General features: G+C 42.9%; 2 protein-coding genes across 2 annotated transcripts in view; both read left to right on the top strand.

The window, feature by feature from the left end:
- Positions 1-24,904, top strand: part of LOC307184937 (olfactory receptor 2V1-like) — a gene marked incomplete at both ends in the record, with an annotated part of 395,233 nt that overhangs the window by 235,839 nt on the left and 134,490 nt on the right.
- Positions 36-7,304, top strand: LYPD8 (LY6/PLAUR domain containing 8; the record flags this gene model as incomplete). Its single annotated transcript, XM_079915834.1, has 5 exons — positions 36-806; positions 1,204-1,323; positions 3,150-3,305; positions 4,829-4,966; positions 7,066-7,304. The coding sequence occupies exons 1-5, from the start codon at positions 752-754 to the stop codon at positions 7,302-7,304; spliced, it is 708 nt and encodes a 235-aa protein (XP_079771960.1). The 5' UTR covers positions 36-751.

A 24,904-nucleotide genomic window follows, 5' to 3' on the forward strand; every position in this document is an offset into this window, starting at 1 on the left:
AGGTTGAGCATGTCCAGGTCCGGGGCTTTGGGGGTCGTGTGTGTTAGAGTCAGTGTGGTTAGAGGCCTGGGCCAAATCTAGCTCTAACCCCTCCCAGGAGTGCAACCTTGACTTTGAGTGCTTTACTTAACCTCTCTGGGCCTTGATTTCCCCTTTGAAATAAGGTGATGCTAAAAATAGTACCTGCCTGCTGGGTGGAGGAATTACCTGAATCAATGCACATAAGTGCTTGGAACAAGAGGAAGTGCTCAATATGTGCCTGCTTGTTGGAGTGGCGATGGCAGAGACAGAGCTCCTATGCATTATGTGAATGTGGCAAGATACCACCTACAGGACGGACATTATGCTCTGGGACATGAGAGCCCAGCGTTCTTCTTGGTCTCCCATCCTCAGTGGGGTTGGCAGTCATCTTTCTGCCCATTTTGTACCCATAGTGGCTCTGTAGGAAATGCCCTGGGCTGTGTTTTGTACTTGTGTGTGGACGCCTTTGCAGGCATCTAGGATTGGGAAAACCCGACTTTTGTGGGTATAAGGGCAGGGTGGAATCTACATCTTGGCTCGGTGCTCCCAGCTGAGGATGCTGATTCCTTCTGTCACAAGGATGGGCTGGGTCTGTTGAAGTTTTGATTGCAATCCTAGGGAATATCACTCCCCAGCAGCCTTCTGATTCCCCAGACTGCCCTCTTTTGTCTCTTCTGGCTTAAGGCTCCGCGGCCACAGTCCTCATCCTCAACGACATACGTCCAGCACCATGAAGGGCTTCCTCTTCGCTGGTATCATCGTCATGCTCACGGTTGCAGCTGTAGGTGAGGGAAACCACATGGCCCCCTTTTGGAACGAAGACCCCTCTTTCCACCTCACCACGGTCTTCTCACTCTTGGTGCCCTGGGATCCCCTCATGTGACCTCTCATGTCAAGGTGTGGGCAGTGGAGGCCATGAGACCTCTCTGTGCACACTGCCCCCTGTGGTACCACTCAGTGCTGTGGGTCAAGGTTGGGTCTTCCCAATGGAGAATGGTGGACAGTGGGGATAAACTTAATGGGGGTGGCTCCATCTCACAGCTTAAAGTTTGGGGGACCCCAGAGGGAAGGGATGCCATCCTGGCTATTCTTTTACCCTGAGGTGAGTGCAGTGCTTTGGCCAGAGCACACTCTGTAAATGTCTCCTGAATGTTGACGATACCGAACATCTTGTCTTCCCAGAATCCTTGAGTTGTGTGCAGTGTAATTCGTTGACAGACCCCTGTGTTGACGGAAATGCCGTTGAGTGTCCCGCAAATGCCAGTATCAGCTGTACCACTTTCTTGACGAACTTTTCTCTAGGTGAGCCTGGGGGATGCTCATCATTCCCATTTCTGGAACTTGCACAGGGCAGGTGCTGGAGGGGTTGGCCAGGAAAGCAAGGCTAAGGCTGGGCTGTGCAAGGAGAGAGGGGGTCATGAAGGCGCCTCTCAGGAGGAGCAGCACGCAGGAGTCAGTAACAGTGGTAGAGCCAAGCAAGCAGACAAGCCCTGTGGCTCCTTGGAATTGCGGCACCTGACTCAGACTTCATGCTAGACCTGTATTAGTGAACGTGAGAAGCAGGGGCAGCTCTTAGCTACATTACAAAGCAGGCAATTTGCTCTAGGTGTTTTCATTTTTCCATTTTCTGCCCCCCTTTCCCTCTTCTCAGTGTTCCTTCCTGTTCCAGATCCAACATATTTTCACTCAGACTTCCTTCTAGGGTGTTCTGCTGGCATGATTGTTACCTCTCTCTCAGAGCATTTTGACTTATTTTAAACTTTTTATTATGGACATTTCAAACACACACAGAAGCAGGTAGAAGACTATAATGAACTCCCATGTAACCACCATCCTGTGTCAACAATTAACATTTTGCTATTTTTTCCCCATAGTATTTTATTTTTATTTTTAAAATTTTTATTGAAATATAGTTGATTTACAATGTTGTGTTAGTTTCAGGTGTACAGCAAAGTGATTCACACACAGACACACATATATATGAATTCTTTTCCATTTTAGGAAAATGGATTCTTTTCCATTATAGGTTATTACAAGATATTGAGTATGTTCCCTGTGCTATACAGTAGGTTCTTGTTGGTTATTTATTTTATATACAGTAGTGTGTATATTTTAATCCCAAACTCCTAATTTACCCTCTCCCCATAATATTTTAAAGCAACCCAAGATAGCATGTTATTTCCCCTATAAACACTTCACTATTCATCTCTGATAAGAACTTTTTTCCCCTTTTTATATAACTACAATACAATTATCACACCTAAGAAAATTAACTATAATTTAAAAATTTCTTGTAATACCCAGGCCACCTTAAAAATGTTCCAAGTGTTTCAAAGATGTATTCTAGTAGATGCATTGGAATCTGGATCCAAACAAAATCCTCACATTGCATTTTGCTGTTAGGTCTATTGTGTCTAATTTGTTTAATAATAACTAATACCACTTTCTTTGCTCAATCCCATTGATTTGTTGGAGAAATGGGGCCATTTATCCTGTAGCTGTCTTATATTCTGGCTGTGTTTGATTGCTTCTTTGTAATGTCATTTCACTTGTTCCCCTACTCCTGGTCTTTCCTGTAAACTGCACTCATGCTGTTCAGTACAACTTGCTTCAGTGATGTTAATGTCTATGTCAATGCTGTCCTATGTGGTAGCCACATGTAGCTATTGGTCACTTGAAATATGGTTAGTGTGACTGAGGACTGATTTGTAGGTGGCCACATAGAGCTCGGGCTACCATATTCGATAGCTCTGGTCTAGAAGCTTGATTGACTTCAGGTTCAACATCGTGTTGCACATAGACCCATCACATCTACTTGTCTATATTTAGATGCTAAGACTGTTCAGTGGGTTCTGGGTGTGTCAACCTGAACCACCCACTTCTAAGCTCCCCATCAGCCTTTCACCTGGAATTTAAGCTGCTTCTCTGATAATCTCTTGCTAAACAAAGGAACTCCCTCATGGAGAAGGATTTTTCTTTTTGCAGGAAACCCTCTCCAGTGTCCCCCAAACTGCATTGAGCTGAGGGTGTGTTTTCTGCCCTTGCCTAAAGCAGTTGCTCTTCAGGACCTTTGCCCTCCCTGAACGCTCTGTACCCAGGACTGACAGTCTGTGTTTGCCTTTGTGTAGGAGAAAACATCACATGGTATGAGGATAAGGCCTGCTCTGCGGATAATTGCAGCGTGGCTGAGACCTTCACAGTCCACGTATCTGCTAATGAAACCTTCCATTTTGCAAGCCAGTGTTGCCAAGGAAAGGCGTGCAATGACACCAACGACACCATAGGTGGGTGCTGGCCACATCCTTCCTCTGTCCTCCCTGCTCCGTCCCTTCCTGCGCTACCTATGGTTCTCACTCTTGGGTGGACATCTTAAGTCTAGGCACTTCAGTGAATATTTGGGTAACATTAACTGCTGACATACAACAACTACTTGAGAAACAAATGAGGAAAACCAGCGCTACTACCATGCTTTCCCCTTTCTCAGTAAAGACAGAAATCACAGCGCTCCGAGATGTGTGGGAGGTTACTAGCTGCTCATTAGTAGCTTTCAAATTGTGTGGCCTCAGGACCTCTTTCAAGACTCTAAGTCTTAAAAATTATTGAGGACTCCAAATAACGTTTGTTTCTGTGGACTATATCTATCAATATTAACTGTATTAAAAATAAGGCTAAGAAATTTTAAAAATATTTATTAGTTCACTAAAAAATAATAAAACTCATTACATGTTACCATTAATAACATTTGTTTTTACATAGAAATAACTATTTTCCAAAACAAAAAATATTTAGTGGGAAGAATAGCATTGCTCCATGTTTTCTCAAAGCTCCTTAATTTCTGGTTTAATAGAATACAGCTGGGTTCTCAGATTTGCTTGTTCTCTTAGTCTGTTGCAATCTCACATGTCATGTAGCCTCTGGAAAACTCCATTGTATTTTCATGAGAGAAAGAGAGTAAAAGAAGCAAAGAACATCTTAGTATTATCATGAAAATGATTTTGACCTAGTGGACTCCCTGAAAGGGTCTCAGGGATCCCCAGGAGTCCCTGGACCACCATTTGAGAACTGTTGGCTTAGATCAAAGCCTTCTGTTTTTTTTGCGGTACGCGGGCCTCTCCCTGTTGTGGCCTCTCCCGTTGCGGAGCACAGGCTCCGGACGCGCAGGCTCAGCGGCCATGGCTCACGGGCCCAGCCGCTCCGCGGCACGTGGGATCCTCCCGGACCGGGGCACGAACCCATGTCCCCTGCATCGGCAGGCGGACTCTCAACCACTGCGCCACCAGGGAAAAAAGCCTTCTTTTTGAAGAGGAGAAAATGTGGCCATAGTCATAGAGCATGGTTCATTAATAGCAGAGCTGAGTCTCAATGTAATTTTTTTTTTTTTTATCCAAGTCACGTTGTTAAATAATGGCCTGTGTTCGTTTGTTCGGAGCTAGATTTAGTAATAGTCACACACCTGTTGGCTAATGTTCAGAATAGCTGGCTACCGTTGACATTAGCTATAGGTTGGTTTTAGCTCAAAATCTTACCTTTCCCTCCTCATCCCAACACCCTCACTGACCACAGTTCTTGAAGACTGGATGGCCTGTAAGGGCAGGTCTGTGAGGTTGTGTGCTGTAAATATTTTGGTGGGACATGGGATGGGATGACTGGTATTTTTATGGCAGGATCTGAGATTCCTGAGCATGCAGAGAGACCCTGAGAGGTCTCTCTGGCTAGCGTCTTTGTCTGCCTTTCCCCTTCCACCCAAGGCAGTACCGTGATATTTGTGATAACACTGTTCTGAGTTAATGACTCTTACTCTACCCAGATCCCCCACAGGAAGAGGTGTCCAGCAACACAGGGTGCTCTGCATGTTATGGATCTAGTGAAACTTCCTGTAATGAGACAACCCGGAAATGTTATAAAGACGAAAGATGTGTCAGTCTAATTGCAGAATTTAAGAATGGTATGTCATTTCCTTTTTATGGGACTTGAGTTTAAAACATGTCATGCCTTGGATCATAAATTCTGGATTAACAAAAAAGGTCTGGAGGAGGTTAGTAAGAAGAGGGAATAAGGTCAGGATGCCTTTGAGATAGGGAGGCTGTTAATGTAGCTTTGAGCTGGTTGCTATTTCTGCCACCTCAGTCCAGAGTTCATTCCTCCTGGGCTGTGGGTCTCTTGAACCCTGTTCTCTTATGGCTTGCAATCAAGCCAGGCTCGTTTAAGGGCATCATGTCACTCCTGACATTTATTTCTTTACTAGGGTGAGCTGTTCTGTAGGTATGGGTGGGTCTGACTTTTATTTCCTTTTATATGTATACTTCCCTTCTCTGCATGTCACTGAGAGGTATTGGATTATGACAGCTTGGGTCACCTGGAAGGAAGAGTCAAACGGGGCTTTAATATCCAACTAATTGAAAAAAGAACAACAACAACAACAAAATTTAAAAAAATCTATTTAACATTTTAGCCATGATCTATTCCCCTGCGGTGGTGGTGTACAACCAATACAGCATTTCATACTTTAAAAAAAGTCATTGCAAACTTGAAAATAAACAATACTGATGATTTCTCTCAAAAAAAAACCCAACCAACTGTTCTTTTCTACAAAAGTAATTTGATATTAACCATTATGAGATACAAATTAACCATCATACAATATAAAACCAATAAATAAAAAAGGCTTTTTTTTTTTTTTTGCGGTACGTGGGCCTCTCACTGTTGTGGCATCTCCCGTTGCGGAGCACAAGCTCCAGACGCGCAGGGCCAGCAGCCATGGCCCACGGGCCCAGCCGCTCCGCGGCACGTGGGATCTTCCCGAACCGGGGCACGAACCCGTGTCCCCTGCATCGGCAGGCGGACTCTCAACCACTGCGCCACCTTTGACTTAATCTGAAAGCCAGACAGATCAAAGCCACCATAAATGTAGGATTTTGTTTTTGTTTTTGCCCAAGCTGTATGACACAGGGAGATCTGCTTGGTGCTTTGTGACCACCTAGAGGGGTGGGATAGGGAGGGTGGGAGGGAAACACAAGAGGGAAGGGATATGGGGATATATGTATAGCTGATTCATTTTGTTATAAAGCAGAAACTAACACACCATTGTAGAGCAATTATACTCCAATAAAGATGCTAAAAAAAAATACTGTAGCCATGTGCCAGGCAACACATCTTCCTAACACACTCTAATTCAACCTCCAGCACTGATACTTGCTCTAAAGCAGCAACGAATTGCTTTCTTTACTGGGATGTGGAGGCTTCCCCCTCCTTCTCAGAGCACGTATGGAGTCAGTCTTGAACTCAAATTGCAGCCCTGCCTCTAACAAGTAGCCAGTCACCTCCTCCAGCCCCTTCCTCCCCTGTGAGCTGCCTCTCCTCCAGGGCTGTTTGACTTGCAGCCTACAGAGCAATACTGGCACACAGTAAGTACTCAGTAAAAGGTAGCTGCAATCACAATCACATCTTCTTTGCAAATTCCCTTGTCTTTTCCTAGGACCTGCACCTTAAAACGGGGTTAAACACATCACAACACAGATTGAGAGTTAAGACACAGGGGTCTCTCTGCATCCCCTCTGGCTGTTTTTCCCTCTTCTCAGGGAAAACTCAGGCAGAGAGAACTCAGGTCCAGAGAGGAGTGGGGATGGAAAGTAGAGCCTAGAAGAGGGGAGGCCAGGAGCAGGTCTGAAATGCTGACTCCCTCCTGGATTGAGAGCAGAGGACTACGGAGGGTCTGAGCCTGTCCCTGGATTTCACCACCTGCCAGCTACTCAGGAAAACACTGAAGAGTTCAGTCTCAGGTTCAGCTCTGGCCCTAACCCGTGAGCTCATGTTCGCATCCACCTCCAGGAGCCTCGGTTTCCTCCAGGACTGATTTGGAAAGGGTATCTAGGCCCTCACCTCCACAGCCACTCTGCCATTACCATTTGGTGTTCTTGATCCTGGGCTCCTTCCAAGCTCCTGTGTCAGGAACAGACCTGTTTCAGCTCTTGCAGGTCATTGAGAAGACTGGGGAGGAAGGGCGAAGGGGCTGTGAAGTCCTTACTGTCTCTTTTGAATTCACAGAGACGAAGCTCGTGCTGAAAGGCTGCTCCAATGTCAGCAACTCCACCTGTGAGTTCCTGGCTACTGGAAATCGGACGGTTGGAGGAGTCACTTTCCTGAAGTTTAAGTGTGAAAACAGCTCCGATGCCTCCTCAACACCCACTCCCACTCCCCCAAGCTCCACCAGTGACACTGGCTCTAAAGGCTTCTTCACACCCTTGACCCTTGGCAACCTTCTCCTGCTGAGGTTGCTGCTCTGAGATCTGCACCCTCAAACCCTCCCGTCCCCTGTTTAACTGCTCAGTGAGTAGCAGTAGCAGTCACAGCCTTCCAGGTAATGCCCTGTGATAGCCACATTATTCCTTATTATTAAAGCATTGATTCATTCAATGACCAAATCTGTCCTGATATGTTCTGGGCTGGGCTTCCTTCAAGCCACTGTCCAGCACCACTTCCCAGTTACTTGTCTTTGAAATCTTTGCACCTTTGTGTGTGGGCTCTCAGGACCTCCCTGATCCCTGTCTAATTTGCTTCTGAGAAGCAGACCCTTCCACCTTGCTGGCATCTTTTGCTTACAGCCCTGCACTTCTGGGGATCAACATGCCACTGTCCCCATGCTCACACTCGGGGGTGGGGGGGCAGCCATAATGCCCTGTGTTGACCCCAGCACTGATATTTGGCTCTTCAGCAATTGAACTGGCTGTAGTCTCAGGCCCACAGTGACATTGTCTAGGACACTGTCACCACCAGACCCAAAGTGGGTGCACAGGGGTTGCTGAAAGTTGTCAGATTCCCCTGCCTAACCTCCCAGGCAGGGGCATAATGCTGTCAGTGCCCTGCTGACTAGGTGTCTCTAAGCCTTGTGCAGAATGGAACATGGCTACAGAGGCCCAGCCCCTCCTCTCAGAGAACTACAATCAAAGGCAGAGTCCTCAACTCCACAGCAGATACCCAGGGAGCAAGAAAACCATTCAATCCAATACGCACAGAAGCCCAGTTTTAGTAAATAAGGGGGGCCTTGAGCTGGACTTGGAAGAATGGGGTTTTCTGTAATAAAAACTTTTAAAGGTGTAACCCAGTGTGGGTCCTTATTGTCCAGGCTTGCTGATGATGATTAAGACCAAAGCCACCAGAAAGGCCATCTGATGGTAGCTCATCACCACATTCATTTTCATTTATTTATTTTAGTTTTTTATTTTGAAATAATTTTAGATTTCTCAAAGAGTTTCAAAAATAGTTCAGAGAGTTCTAGTACCCCCTCACCCACCTTCCTCTTACATTCACATGTTACATAACCACACTGCAATTACTAAAACCAGGAAGTTAGCGTTGAAAGCATACTGCTAACTAATAGACCTCATTTGACTTTTGCCAGTTTTCACTAATGTCCTTTCTCTGGTCCAGGATCCAATTCTTTGCATTTAGTTGTTATGTCTCCTCAGTCTCCCACACTCTGTGACAGTTCTGGAGTATTTATTTTACTGACCAGTTTTTCAGAAATTTGAGCTTGTCTGAAGTTTTCTTAGGATAAGATTGAGGCTATGTCTTTTTGGCAAGAATCCCACAGAAATGATGTGTCTTGTAGCCTTGCATGAAATGGAACATGGGTACAGAGCCCCAGTGCATCTTATCAGGAGTTACCTGATGTTGATATGTCATATCAACTGGTGATGTTAATCTTGATTGCTTGGTTAAGGTCATATCTGCCAGGCTTCTCCACTATAAAGTTACTGTTTTTCTCCTTTGCAACTAAAAATAAGCTAAGGTGTGCTGCTGTAACAAATAGATCTTAGTAAAAAAAAAAACAAAAACATTGGGGTTTAATACAAGGAAAGTTGATTTCTCAGTTATTTAAACCCATATAGATGTTCCTGACTGGGCAGCTGTCCTGGGCAGCTCCCCTCTGAGAGTGAGGAAGGGGCCAGACTCCTTCTATTCCATGGTTCTCCCATCCTCTGGGATTCTTGGGCTCTTAGTTAATGGTTCTGCATCCAGCTTGCTGACATGCAGAGAATCTAGAGGACCGTGCAGCATGCCCCAGGGGCCAGACCTCAATTACATGGCCTGGGAGGAAGTAGTTTATCCACATGAACCTTGCAGGATCAAGGTGCCAGGATCAGAGCCAGTATGGCTTGGTGGTAAGGGGCATGGCCTCTAGAGCCAGAGGCATAGCTTCAAATTCCAGGCCTGGAACTTTGGGCAACAGATGTCATCTCTCTGTGCCTCAGTTTCCCACTACTACTAGAGAGATAGTGATAATGCCTGATGCCTGTGGTTGTAAGAGCTGCCAACATAGTTCCCCTTGTCAAGGAGTAAATACTAGTCTATGCAGATGACACCAGTTTGAAAGCAGCTCTCCCCATCCTCTAGGGAGAGGGTGGACTACCAGAAAGAGTGAAGAGTGAAGATTGCAGCTCTGGCCCACTTCCCTCAGACCATGCTGACCTCACCAAAGTTATAGCTGCTTCCGAGTCTCAGGATTCCCTCTCCCTTTTCATCCCCTCCCCAGATCTCTATGGCTGCTGCCACCATGACTGCACAGGCCACAGCACAGCTTGCTTACATCTTCACGTGGCTGCTGACTCCAGGCAGCCAAGGGCACCACCAGAGCTGACCTGTTCTTAGAACCTCCTGGAAGTTCCCCCGCTCAGGCTCGATGAGAAGAAGTGGTACTTTTGGGGAACTGCAAAGAGTCACACAGGAATGGAAATCAGGGCTGAGGACTGGGAAGGCAGCTGGAAGGCGAGCAGGGCTAGATCCCAGGAGGTTCCACACATTGGAAAGACTTGGGCTTTAGACCGAGGGCTGAAAAGGGCCACGGCAGAGGTAAGCACAGAAGTAGGAGTAGGATTGGTTTTCCATCCTGGGAGGTTCTCAGACTGTAGGGTGCAGGTAGAAAGACAGCAGAAAGACAGTACAGGGAGGGAGTTTAAATGGAGAAGTAGTAGGGACATGCCCAGGGCAATGCTCTGTCCTGCTGATGTAATTGAGAGTAATTCACACCATTCTATGCACTTCTGTTTGCACTGTTGGCTCCTGCCTCCTCACCCAGAGTAGGGACCAGGGCAGAGCACCACTCCTGCTCAATGTCTACATTCCTTTCCTTGGCTGTCCACACTTAACTCTGGATTCCTGTCTTCTGGGCAGGGTCTAGGACTTCCCACCCAGATAAAGCCCTTTGCTGCCAATTCTTCCTTAGTCCCAGCCTGGGCTCCAGCATAAACCCTGTATCTGAGGAGGTCCACAGAATTCTATACTCACATTGTACAGTTGGACAAATCATGAATCACTGATTTTCACAGCTCTTTACAGTTGGTAAAGCTCTTTTGCCCAGGTTATTTTATTTTTTTTAGAATTAGCTTCATTCATATATTGTATGATTTACATACAATAAAATGTACGTGTACCAACTAATGAGTTTTGACAAATGTGCCCATGTAACCACTCCTCCAGTCAAGATATAGAAGCCCTCTCCCCTCAGACCCCCAAGGTCCCCCAGTCTCCTTGGAATCCACTCTACTCCAGCCCCAGGTTCCCACCTGCATCTCCACTGTCCCAACCTGGAAGTGACAGGAAGCTCTTCTGCTCATATTCCATTGAGCTGAGCTGCTATTTGGCACCACCTGGACACAAGGCTATGGGCAACATAGGCTCTGGGGAGGTCAGTTCTTCCCAGCAACAACTCCCCCGCCATGGAAGAGGGAGGTCAGGGGACTGTTTCCACTAGGTTCCAAGCCCTTCCACCCTGTCCTCCTCTCCCCACCCCACTCATTTCCTGGACCAGGAAGACAGAAGGAGGGTGTGGGGTTCTCTTTTTTGTGGACTGGATATAGCAACTGTCAACTGAAAGAAAATGCACAACCTAAAAGCTGAGAATTATGTTTTATTGGGCAGACTTACTGAGAACTTAAGCCTGGGATACAGCCTGTCAGATCTCTCTGAGGGACTGTTCCAAAGAGATAAGGGATCACCTACAAATTAGCACTTGCCATCTACCTTTACAAGGATCAAATTATGAGCTGCTGCAGCTGCTGACCTTCAACATACCCTGAAAGGAGTTCAGTGTAAAGATCAGGAATGAGGCCCTCTGTACTCTGGAAAAGCTGGCAGAACAAGTCTTCAGAGAGTTAGATATTTTCAAGAGACGATTTTATGAGCCCAATTCTTGTATCTCCTCATAACCAGAAAAGCACTAAAATCCTTCATGGTGACATCTGCTCCTTGTCACCAGCAGTGACCTTCATGGGACCAGCAGAAAGTTTCTGAAAAAACTATGTGCTTGATTGCACATGCTTCCCCTTCACCAAAATCACATATATATTGACCTTCCCCCCACCTCTTGGGAGCAGCTCCTCAGAGCTATATGAAATGCTGTCTCCTGGGCTATAGTCCTCATTTGGGGCCCAGTAAAACTTAACTCACAACTCTCACGTTGTGCATTTTTTTCAGTCGACAGGGAAGAGCCAAGATATATTGGAGTTTTTGCTGAAATAAAACTGTGTAGTGGGACATCAAAAGATTGCTGCTAATCACAAAAAAACAGACATCTCAAGTTAATGATTTTACTGCTTTTCTATGTATGGGAAGATGCAACAGTCTGGGCTCACTGAAATTATCCCTTTGATATGCACCTTAACTATCTAAGGCCAGAATCCTCTTTTTCTCCCTCCTGAATTCCCCTCAGGATACACTATGGCGGGGTGGCGTGGTGGGGATGGGGAGAAGGGTGGGTGCAGTGGCTGATGGCTTTATGGCCACAACATCCTTTGTTAACTGAAGTGGCAGGCAATATTCTTTGTTCACACACCTCTCAGTTGAACTACCATCTGAACTAGATCTTCAAATAATTCTTGATCTGAAATATGAACTGAACCAAAGCTAAAACCACTAATCACTATGAATCTTTTCAATATCTGTTTTTAACTGGATGAGTGAATATGCCCCAGGGGACTGTGAGAAGAATGCTGGTCTTGATATATTCTGCAGGGGCCTTAAGCATCCAAGTGTGACTGTAGATGTGAGCATGGGAGTGAGGAAGGTTGAGAGAAGGGAGGACCCAAGCAAGATGGGCAGTGGGCTCAGGACATTGTTGCTCTTATGCTGGGGAGACCAGCTACTTGGATCAAGTAATTCCAGGGATTCTGGTGTACCCAAAAGTGCTCCCATCAGGGGTGGAGTCAAGATGGTGGCAGGGGAGGATGTGGAGGTCCCATCTCCCCACACCTAGGGCACCTGCTGGACACTGGTGAGGGACCACAACACCCAAGGAGATGGTAGTAACCCCCAAGCAACTGGGTAGGATGAGGGGGGAGTGAGGGGAGAGAAGAAGTGGAGGCTGGACAGGACAAGCAAGCGCCCCTGAGGGGTAGCTGAGAGGGGGGAGGCGTTCCCATGCCTGGAGGGACCCTCAGGGGCTTGGAGGATTATGGGGGAGTGTGCCTAGCATCTTCCCTGCCCAGTCAGGCCCCAGGAAGCCTGCAGGGCTCCTGGGCCGGGTCCTCCGCCCTCAGAGGCCCCTTCCAGGACGCACTGGTCCTAGGGACATAGGAGGGAGGCAGGGGAAGAAGAGGAGAGGCGGATGGTGGGGGGGCTCTCTGGGATTGGAGGATCAGGGGAGGTGCAGAGGGTGTTTCCCCCACCCACTCAGACCCCAGGAAGCCTGCTGTGCTCCTGGGCCTGGTCCTCTGTCCTCTGAGGCCCCCTCAGCTGTGGGGATCCTAAGGGTGTAAGAGAGAGGGAAGAGGGGGTAAGAGGAGGAGAGGTGGGCAGCAGGGACCATGTGGGGTCAGGGGATCAGGGGAGGTGCCTTGGGCATTTCCCCCACCCACTTGGCCCTGGGAAGCCTGCTGGGCTCCTGGACCTGGTCCTCTCCCCTCCAAGGCCAGAGGCACACCTGGTTCCCTCTGGCTGCATTGAGCTTAAGCCCCACCCCCACCCCCTCAGGGCCTTTTCTGGCCCTGTGGGTCCTAAGCATAGGCCCCATCCACCACCTAAATCCTACCCCTACTTAAGCCCCGCCTCCCCACCCCCCACAGCCAAGGCCTTTTTCCCTGCTTTTTTTTTCTTTTTCTTTTCTTCTTTTACTATTGTGGTTCTGTTTTACATTCCAGTTGTTGTTTCATCTATCTATCTATCTATCTATATATGTTTTATTCTTTCTAACATACATGTTTGCTTTCTAATTTAATTTAATTTTTTACTTTTGTTATTGTTCTCCTTTTCTTTTTTTTTTTGCTGCCCCGTGCACCTTGTGGGATCTTGGCTTACAAGCCTGGGGCTGGGCCAGAGCTACTGCAGTGGGAGCTCTGAGTCTGAACCACTGGACTAACAGAGAACCTCAGAGCCCAGTGAATATTCACTGGAGTGAGGTCTCCTGGAGGTCCTCATCTTGGCACCAAGACCCAGCTCTACCCAACAGCCTACAAACTCCAGTGCTGGAAACCTCAGGCCAAACAACCAGCAAGACAGGAACACAATCCCACCCACCAAAAAAAAAAAAAAAAAAAAGAGATGACAAAAATTATGTCACAGATGAAGGAGCAAGGTAAAAACCTACAAGACCAAATAAATGAAGAGGAAATAGGCAACCTACCTGAAAAAGAATTCAGAGTAATGATAGTAAAGATGATCTAGAATCTCCGAAATAGAATGGAGGCACAGATTGAGAAAATACAAGAAAAGTTTAACTAAGATCTAGAAGAACTAAAGAACAAACAAACAGAGATGAACAACACAATAACTGAAATGAAAAATACACTAGAAGGAATCAATAACAGAATAACTGAGACAGAAGAACGAATACATGAGCTGGATGACAGAATGGTGGAAATAACTGCTGAGGAGCAGAATAAAGAAAAAAGAATGAAAAGAATTGAAGACAATCACAGAGACCTCTGGGACAACACTAAACACACCAACATTTGAATTATAGGGGTCCCAGAAGAAGAAGAGAAAAAGAAGGGGTCTGAGAAAATATTTGAAGAGATTATAGTGGAAAACTTCCCTAACATGGGAAAGGAAATAGGTGTGCAATTCCAGAAAGTGCAGAGTCCCATTCAGGATAAATCCTAGGAAAAACACACCAAGACACATATTAATCAAACTAACAAAAATTAAATACAAAGAAAAAATATTAAAAGCAGCAAAGGAAAAGCAAAATATAACATACAAAGGAATCCCAATGAGGTTTTGAGCTGATTTTCAGCAGAAACTCTGCAGATCAGAAGGTATTAGCAGGATATACTTAAAGTGATGAAAGAGAAAAACCTACAACCAAGATTATTATACCCAGCAAGGATCTCATTCAGATTTGACAGAGAAATCAAAAGCTTTTCAGACAAGCAAAAACTAAGAGAATTCAGCACCTCCAAACCAGATTTACAACAAATGCTAAAGGAACTTCTCTAGGCATGAAACACAAGAGAAGAAAAAGACCCACAAAAGCAAACCCAAAACAATTAAGAAAATGGTAATAGGAACATACATATCAATAATAACCTTGAATGTAAACGGATTAAGTGATCCAAGCAAAAGACACAGACTGGCTGAATGGATAAAAAACAAGACCCATATATATGTTGTCTACAAGAGACCCACTTCAGACCTAGGGACACAAACAGACTGAAAGTGAAGGGATGGAAAAAGATATTACATGCAAATGGAAATCAAAAGACAGCTGGAGTAGCAATACCTGTATCCGATAAAATAGACTTTAAAATAAAGCCTGTTACAAGAGATAAGGAAGGACACTACATAATGATCAATGGATCAATCCAAGAAGAAGATATAACAATTGTAAATATTTATGCACCCAATGTAGGAGCACCTCAACACATAAAGCAAATGCTAACAACCATGAAAGGGGAAATTGACAGTAACACAATAACAGTAGGGGACTTTAACACTCCACTTACACCAATGGTCAGATCATCCAAACAGAAAATAAATAAGGAAACACAAGCTTTAAATGACATAATAGACCAGATAGATTTAATTTATATTTATAGGACATTCCACCTGAAAGTGGCAGAATACACTTTCTTCTCAAGTGCACATGGAACATTCTCCAGTATAGATCACATCTTGGGTCACAAATAAGGTCTCAGAAAATTTAACAAAATTGAAATCCTATCAAGCATCTTTTCTGACCACAACACTATGAAATGGAAATCAATTACAGGGAAAAAACCTGTAAAAAACACAAATACATGGAGGCTAAAGAGTGTGCTACTAAATAACCAAGAGATCACCAAAGAAATCAACGAAGAAAAAGAAAATACATAGAAACTAATGACAATGAAAACAAGATGACCAAAAACCTAGGGGATGCAGCAAAAACAGTTAAAAGAGGGAAGTTTAGAGCAGTTCAATCTCACCTCAAGAAACAAGAAAAAACTTAAATAAATAATCTAACCTTACACCTAAAGCAACTAGAAAAAGAAGAACAAAGAAAACCCAAAATGAGTACAAGGAAAGAAATCATAAAGATCAGAGCAGAAATAAATGAAATAGAGATGAAGAAAACAATAGCAAAACTCAGTAAATCTAAAAGTTGGTCCTTTGAGGAGATAAACAAAATTGATAAACCTTTAGCCAGACTCATCAAGAATAAAAGAGAGAGGACGCAGATCAATAAAATTAGAAATGAAAAAGGAGAAATAACAACTGACACCGCAGAAATACAAAGGATTATAAGAGCCTACTAAAAACAACTATATGCCAATAAAATGGACAAATTCTTGAAAAGGTACAATTTTCCAAGATGGAACCAGGAAGAATTAGAAAATATAAAAAGGCTTATCACAAGTAATGCAACAGAAACCGTAATTAAAAATCATCCAACAAACAAAAGTCCAGGACAAGATGGCTTCACAGGCGAATTCTATCAAACGTTTAGAGAATTAACACCTATCCTTCTCAAACTCTTCCAAAAAACTGGAGAGGAGGAACACTGCCAAATTCGTTCTATGAAGCCACCATCACCTGGATACCAAATCAGACAAAGACATCACACAAAAAAAGAAAATTACAGGCTAATATCACTGATGAACATAGATGCAAAAATCCTCAGTAAAATACTAGCAAACAGAATCCAACAACACATTAAAAGGATCTTACACCATGATCAAGTGAGATTTATCCCAGGAATGCAAGGATTCTTTAATATATGCAAATCAATCGATGTGATACACCATATTAAAAAATTAAGGAAAAAAACACATATGATCATCTCAAGAGACGCAGAAAAAGCTTTTGCCAAAATTCAACACCCATTTATGATAAAAACTCTCCAGAAAATTGGTATAGAGGGAACCTACCTCAACATAATAAAGATCATATATGACAAACCCACAGCAAACATCATACTCAATGGTGAAAAACTGAAAGCATTTCCTCTAAGATCAGGAATGAGACAAGGATGTCCACTCTCACCACTATTATTCAACATAGTTTTGGAATTCCAGCCACGGCAATCAGAGAAGAAAAAGAAATAAAAGGAATCCAAATTGGAAAAGAAGAAGTAAAACTGTCACTATTTGCAGATGACATGATACTATACGTAGAGATTCCTAAAAATGTCACCAGAAAACTACTAGAATTAATCAATGAATTTGGTAAAGTTGCAGGATACAAAATTAATGCACAGAAATCTCTTGCATTCCTATACACTAATGATGAAAAATCTGAAAGAGAAATTATGGAAACACTCCCATTTACCACTGCAACAAAAAGAATAAAATACCTAGGACTAAACCTACTTTAGTAGGCAAAAGACTTGTACTCAAAAAATTATAAAACACTGATGAAAGAAATCAAAGGTGACATAAACAGATGGAGGAATTTATCATGTTCTTGGATTAGAAGAATCAATATTGTGAAAATGACTACACTATCCAAAACAATCTACAGATTCAATGCAATCCCTATCAAACTACCAATGGCATTCTTCATAGAATTAGAACAAAAATTTTACAGTTTGTATGGAAACACAAAAGACCCCGAATAGCCAAAGCAATCTTGAGAAAGGAAAATGGAGCTGGGGGAATCAGGCTCTCTGACTTCAAAGTATATTACAAAGCTACAGCAATCAAGACTGTATGGTATTGGCACAAAAACAGAAATACAGATCACTGGTACAGGGTGGAAAGCCCAGAGATAAACCCACATACATATGGTCACCTAATTTATGACAAAGGAGGCAAGAACATACAATGGAGAAAAGACAGCCTCTTCAATAAGTGGTGCTGGGAAAACTGGACAGCTACATGTAAAAGGATGAAATTAGAACATTCTCTAACATGATACACAAAAATAAACTCAAAATGGATTTAAGAGCTAAATGTAAGATCAGAAACTATAAAACTCTTAGAGGAAAACATAGGAAAAAGCACACTTTGACATAAACCACCATAAGTTATTTTTTGACCCACCTCCTCGAGTAATGAAAATAAAAACAAAAATAGACAAATGGGACCTAATGAAACTTAAAAGCTTTTGCACAGCAGAGGAAACTATAAACAAGATGTGAAGACAACTCTCAGAGTGGAAGAAAATATTTGCAAATTAAGCAACAAACAAAGGATTAATCTCCTAATTATACAAACAGCTCATGGAGCTCAATATAAAAAAAATCCAATTAAGAAATGGGCAGAAGATCTAAATAGACATTTCACCAAAGAAGACATACAGATGGCCAAGAGGCACATGAAAATATACTCAACATCACTAATTATTAGAGAAATGTAAATCAAAACTACAATGAGGTATCACCTCACACCGGTCAGAATGGCCATCATCAAAAAATCTACAAACAATAAATGCTGGAGAGGGTATGGAGAAAAGGGAACCCTTCTGCACTGTTGGTGGGAATGTAAATTGATACAGCCACTATGGAGAACAGTATGGAGGTTCTTTAAAAAGGTAAAAATAGAACTATCATATGACTCAGCTATCCCACTCCTGGGCATATGCCCTGAGAAAACCATAATTCAAAAGGACACATGTACCCCAATGTTCATTGCAGCACAATTTACAATAGCCAGATCATGGAAACAACCTAAATGTCCAACAATAGATGAATGGGTAAAGAAGATGTGGTACATATATACAATGGAATATTACTCAGTCATAAAAAGGAACGAAACTGGGTCATTTGTGGAGATGTGGATGGACCTAGGGTCTGTAATACAGAGTGAAGTAAGCCAGAAAGAGAAAAACAAATATCATATATTAACACATATATGTGGAATCCAGAAAAATGGTACAGATGAACCTATTTGTAGGGCAGGAATAGAGACGTAGATGTAGAGAACAGACATGTGGACACAGAGGGGGAAGGGGAGAGTGGGACAAATTGGGAGATTAGTTTTGACATAAATACACTACCATGTGTAAAATAGATAGGTAGTGGGAACCTGCTGTATATCACAGGGAGCTCAGCTCGGTGCTCTGTGACAACTAGATGGGTGGGATTGGGGGGTGGGAGGGAGGTCCAAGAGGGAGGGGATATAGGTATACATATAGCAGATTCACTTCATTGTACAGCAGAAACTAACAAAATATTGTAAAGGAATTTTGCTCCAATAAAAAAAAAAACAACAATGTTCAAACAAAAGAGTGCTCCCATCAGCCAAGTTACCAAGAGAAGTAAGGTCAAGCACAGCATCCCAGGAAAGGGAATAGTGACCAGTTGGATCTCTGATGCCAGGGTCTCACAGTGAATCATTCCCAGAAGTGGTTTTCCATTATTATTTTTTATTGAAGTATAGTTGATGTACAATATTATGTAAGTTACAGGTGTACAATGTAGTGATTCACAATTCCAAAAGGATGAGGTGGGTGGACTTCCTTGAACATCAACCCTGAAGCTGGAGGTAGGTCCCTGACCCTGGCTTCAGAGGTGGAAGTCATATGTAGATTAATAGTGGTGGCAGGGCTTGGCTGACACAGAGAAAGCAGGGTCCCCTGCTGCCCATATTTCCCCAGGGACTGTCACAGTCTCAAATGCAGCCACTCTCTTGGTGCTAAGAGCCACCTATTTCCCATGAACTAATTGTAATGACCATCACTTTACACCTTATTGGAGATGCTACCTAGATGTGGAGATTGTGAGGAAGTTGAACCAGATGGTAGGTGAGAAAACGAGCAAGAGTCTGTGACAGAGGTAGATATGAAGACTAAATCAGGGGATCGAGGGTCCCTGAGACACACCAATAAGCCCAGACCCCACTTCTGTGTGATTTGGCATCAACTCAATATCAGAAGCCACAAGGATGGTAACAGTGGTGATGATACCGAAGTCAAAGCTCCCTCTGAGCAGCTGGCTTTGTGTCACACTTTATTTTCAGGAGGTAGGGTATTATTTGTCCAGCTGAGCAGACTGAGACTTGCAAAGGCCAGATGCCTTACACACAGCTATCTACATAGGTCCTGGGATCGGATCAAGTTCTCCCTGACCACGAAAATCGGAAGTCAAGGAAGAGCCAAGGTGAGCTTACTGCTTTCTTACTGACTGGGTGTGGGTGGCTGGGTCCCTGAGCAAGTCAACTCTCCTGGCTTCAGGATCCCTCAGATTCCTTCCCATCTGTGTCCCTTTAGAACGTTATATCCACGGTGAGGACTTGGGTTCAGGCATCATCCTCTTCAGGCTTCAAGGCGGGTGTGAAGGGGCAACAGAGAATTTGGAAGAACTTGAGGTCTCAAGTGAGCACACTGGCCTGGGAGCCTGGACAAGGCCAAGCTTCTTCCTCAACTTGAGACCCAGTGTCCCTGCCCTGGGGCACTCAGTCCTGGTGTCGGCTAAGAGCATACTCCCAGCTGTCTTTCTTCCTGCCTTCAGCTCTTCGTTTCACTTTTTGTCTTTTTTCTTGGAGTTCACTGTGTAATTTGTGTTCCCCCAGCCCATCTCACTTGCTTCCACTTTCTTCCCCTCTGAACTGGACACAGAACAGAACTAAAGTTTAACTTTTTCATTTCTTAAAATGAATAATTTCTATGGTTTCTCTGTAAATTATTTACTGTTTTATCTGGATGAATTAAGCTTTTATTTGTTTGTTTGCTTGTTTATTATGTATTTTCCTCCTGAGGGTCAGAGACCTTCTTGGCAAAAGGATTCTCTGTCCCCCCACCCAAACACCACCCCTTTTGAGACCCAAGCACACCCGGGAGCATGGAAATGGTTCAGGCTGAGCTACAGAGGGTTTGTGCCCTGCTTGAGGGCCCAGGGTGCCCTTCCAGAAGAAGCCTGTCTGCACTTTGGAGGGGGCACAGTCCCCATCAGTGAAGGACCTCCTTGGGGACTGAGGCCTCTCTTGGACCTGTCTTTTGTCCAGGGCACCCCATCTGGTCATCTTGGATTAATAGACACCAACCAGTTAAGAGCAGCCCACACAGAGCAGCCTATTATAAATTACTTTTCTGCAACTTTGATTTTCTCACCTCACAATATATCCTGGAAATCGCTCTGCACTTGTTCATGGAGTCTCCCATCCTGTTCTAGGGGTGCTCAGGATTCCAGAGTGTGTCTTTTTAACCTCTTCATGCTGTATGGGCATTTAGGTTGTTCCAATATTTTGAAATCACAATGTTTCAATGAATACCTTTGTCCATATGTATTTTTATATTGCTAGAGGTACATCTTCAGGGTAGATTCCTGGAAGTGAGTCAAAGAAATGTAACTGCATATAATAGTTTTGTTAGGTTTACTGAATTCTGCTCTTGAAGTGCTGTGTTATTCTGCCTCCTCACCAGCAGTTTATGAGGGGATATGTTTCACCACGGCCTCACCAAAGAATGTGTTGTCTTACATTTTAATGTTTGCTAGTCTACAGGTGAGAAATAGTATCTCAGTGATGTTTTGTTTGTTTGTTTGTTTGTTTTTGCGGTACGTGGGCCTCTCACTGCTGTGGCCTCTCCCGTTGCGGAGCACAGGCTCTGGACGCGCAGGCCCAGCGGCCATGGCTCATGGGCCCAGCCGCTCCACGGCATGTGGGATCCTCCCGGACCGGGGCACGAACCCGTGTCCCCTGCATCAGCAGGCGGACTTCCAACCACTGCGCCACCAGGGAAGCCCCTCAGTGGTATTTTGATGTGCATTTCTCTAATTATGGAGTTGGATGAATATTTTTTCAAATGTTTAAAGACCACTAAGATTTTATATAGATCTCACATATTTTGTCCATTCATGTCCTTTTTCTACTTTTCTAGGAAATTTTGTTTCTTTGTTTTTAAATTGTTTTTTTCATTTTGATTTAATAGGTGCAGAAACAAATTTTATAATAATATCAGGAGTATATCTTTCACTTCTAAGTTTACAAAAGTACAGTACATATTTTATCTCATTCAATCTTCATAAGATGATTGTGATATACAATTAATTAAAAATCTACATTATTGGGGATTTGTGAGGATTAAATGAAATAATGCACAATTGGTCACTAATCTGCACAACTTAACAAGCTACTAAACATTAAATAAATGCCAATAATGGTCAATTTAATTATTATAATATTAATATTTCTAACAATCTTTTAGCAAAAGGTAAACTTTGGGAAATTAGAATATTTGTGTTTTTAACATCCCATATTATGTGAGTCATTTGTTTCTATTTTTTGAAATACTGTGTTTTCCTAATCAGTTAAATGAAAACTATAGTTCTCTTTCTATAACTAATGTAGGAATAGATATATGGATAAAATCCTATAGTCAAGAACTCTGCATTAACAAATTTTAAAAAATTAGCCATTGTAGCCAGTGCTATTAAGTACATTCACAATGTTGTGCAACTGTCACCACTATCTAGTTCCAGAATACCTTCATCACCCCAGAAAGAAAGCCCATACTCATTAAGCAGTCATTGCTCATTCTCCTCCTTCCCTAGCCCCTGGCAACTACAAATCTGTCTTCTGTCTCTATGGAGTTGCCTATTCTGGCTATTTCATATAAATGGAATCATTTACTATGTGGTCTTTTGTATCTGATTTCTTTCACTTACCATAGTGTTTTCAAGATCCATCTATGTCGTAGCATGTACCTGTGTGTCATTCTTTTTTATGGCTGAATAATATTCCATTGTCTGGTTATAACATATTTTGTCTAGCCATTCCTCTGTTAACAGACATTTGAGTTTTTGCCACCTTTTGTAACCGAGTAGGACCCTAAGAGGCTTTCCTGAGACAGACCACCACCCCCCTGCCCCCGCCAAATCCTCTGCCTTCCTCTCGTTTGTAGAAAATCTCCCAGGCCTCCCCTGAGTCACCAAAGCCTCCCTTTAGTCACCAAAGCCTGGTTCAAGAATTAAAGATTGAAAGGATGTGAATATGTAGTGACAAAAATAGCAGTTGGGCCAGGAAAACTGGTGACAATTTAAACAGTAAATCAGCCATATGGGAGTCGCAGAATCTTTAGTTTCTCCCTAAAGTACATATATAACAGTATTTGATGTACATTCCTGACTTGTTTTTCAGATACTAAAGCCCCCACCAAATGGAAGAAGTTAATTGCATGATGCCCATGAGCACATAGCTCCCAGACTGGCTGGAGCCTGATAATGTTAACCTCTGTGACACCACCCTGTTACCCCACCATCAGCCAATCAGAGAATTGTGAATAAGCTGATCACACACCCTGAGACTCCCCTCCCTCACCTTGCCTTTAAAACTGCTTCCCTGGGGGCTTCCCTGGTGGCACAGTGGTTGGGAGTCTGCCTGCCAGTGCAGGGGACACGTGTTTGAGCCCTGGTCCGGGAAGATCCCACATGCCATGGAGCAACTAGGCCTGTGCGCCACAACTGCTGAGCCTGTGCTCTAGAGCCTGTGAGTCACAATTACAGAAGCCTGCAACTACTGAAGCCCATGCTCCACAGCAAGAGAAGCCACCGTGGTGAGAAGCCTGAACTCTGTAATGAAGAGTGGCCCCCAATTGCCACAGCTGAGGGCTCTCACATAGCAGATAAGACCCAATGCAGCCAAAAAAAATTAAAAACTTCCCTGAAACCCATTGGGGAGTTCAGGTCTTTTGAGAATCAGCTGTGCGGACTACTTGTTTGGTGCCTTACAATTAATGCTGCACTTTCCTTCACCATAAGCCGTTGTCAGTAGATTGGCTTAACTATGTGTGGATGAGTGGACCCAAGTTTGGTTCAGTAACACTTATGACTATCGTGGCAGTGTTATTATGCACATATCAGGCACAAGTTCAAACCCCTGTTTTTAATTCTTTACGGTATATACCCACACGGGGAATTTCTGGGTCATATGGCAATTCTATTTTTAACTTATTGAGGAACCACCAAACTGTTTTCCACAGTGACTGCACCATTTTACATTCCCACTTGAAACATGATGTTTCAACATTCTTGCCAACACTTTTTTTTTTAAAAATTATGGTCATTCTAAGTATTAGGTATGTAGTAGTATCCCCCTGTTGTTTTGATTTGCATTTACCTAATGATTAGTGTTGTTGAACATTTTTTCATGTGCTTGTTGGTTATTTATATATCTTCTTCAGAGAAATGTCTGTTCAAGTCCTTTGCTCATTTTTAAATTGTGTTGTCTTTTTGTTGTTCAGTTGTAAAAGTTCTTTATTTATTCTAGCTATTAGATCCTTAACCAGATATGTGATTTACAAATATTTTCTACCATTCTGTGGGTTGTCTTTTCACTCTCTTGATACTGTCCATTGATGCACAAAAGTGTTTAATTTTGATGAAGTCCAATTCATCACCTTTTCCTTTTGTTGTTAGTGCCTTTTTGTCATATTTAAGAAACCATTGCCAAGGTCATGAAAATTTACCCCTATGTTTTCATCTAAGAGTTTAATAGTTTTAGGTCTTATATTTAGGTTTCTGATCTATTTTGAGTTAATTTTTGTATAAGGTGTGAGGTAGGGGTCCAAATTCATTCTTTTGTTTGGGATATACAGTGATCCCAGAACCATTTGTTGAAGAGACTATTCTTTCCTCATTAAATAGTCTTGTCAAAAACAAAGTGACTACAGTTTATGAGCATATTTCTGGACTCTCAATTCTAATCCATTGATCTATATGTCTATCCTTATGCCAGTACCATATTGTTTTGATGTGTAGTAAGTTTTGTAGTAAGTGACAATAAGTAATAGCTTTGTAGAAAGTTTTGAAATTAGATGGTGTGTGAGCCTCCAACTTTTATTTTTTTCCAAGACTTCTTTGGCTATTTGACTCTCTTACTACTTCAGATGGATTTTAGTATTGGATTTTCCATTTTTGAAAAAAAAGGCTGTTGGGATTTTGATAAGAATTTCATTGAATGGGTACATCACTTTGGGAAGTGTTGCTATCTTATATTGTTTTCCAGTTCATGAACATAGAATGTATTTCCATTTATTAGGCCTTCTTTAATTTCTTTCAGTGATATTTTGTAGTTTTCAGTGTGCAAGTCTTGTTCTGCCTTGCCTAATTTATTCCGAGGTTTCTTAAAAAACTAATTAATTAATTAATATTGAAAAATAGTTGAGTTACAATATTATATTAGTTTCATGTGTACAACATAGTGATTCAAAATTTTTATAGGTTATACTCTATTTAAAATTTTTATAAAATATTGGTTATATTCCCTGTGCTGGACAATATATATCCTTGTTGCTTATTTATTTTATACATAGTAGTTTGTACCTTTTAATCCTCTATCCTTTTCATGCCCCTCTCACCCTTCTTCTCCCCACTGGTAACCACTAGTTTGTTCTATATCTGTGGGTCTATATCTGTGGGTCTGTATCTGTGGATCTGTTTCTGTTTTGTTATATTCACTAGTTTGTTTTATTCTTTAGAGTCCACATACAAGTGATAACATATGGTATTTGTCTTTCTCTGTCTGATTTATTTCAC

The sequence above is a fragment of the Stenella coeruleoalba genome (assembly GCF_951394435.1).
Source record: "Stenella coeruleoalba genome assembly, chromosome: 3".
Classification (NCBI taxonomy): domain Eukaryota; kingdom Metazoa; phylum Chordata; class Mammalia; order Artiodactyla; family Delphinidae; genus Stenella; species Stenella coeruleoalba.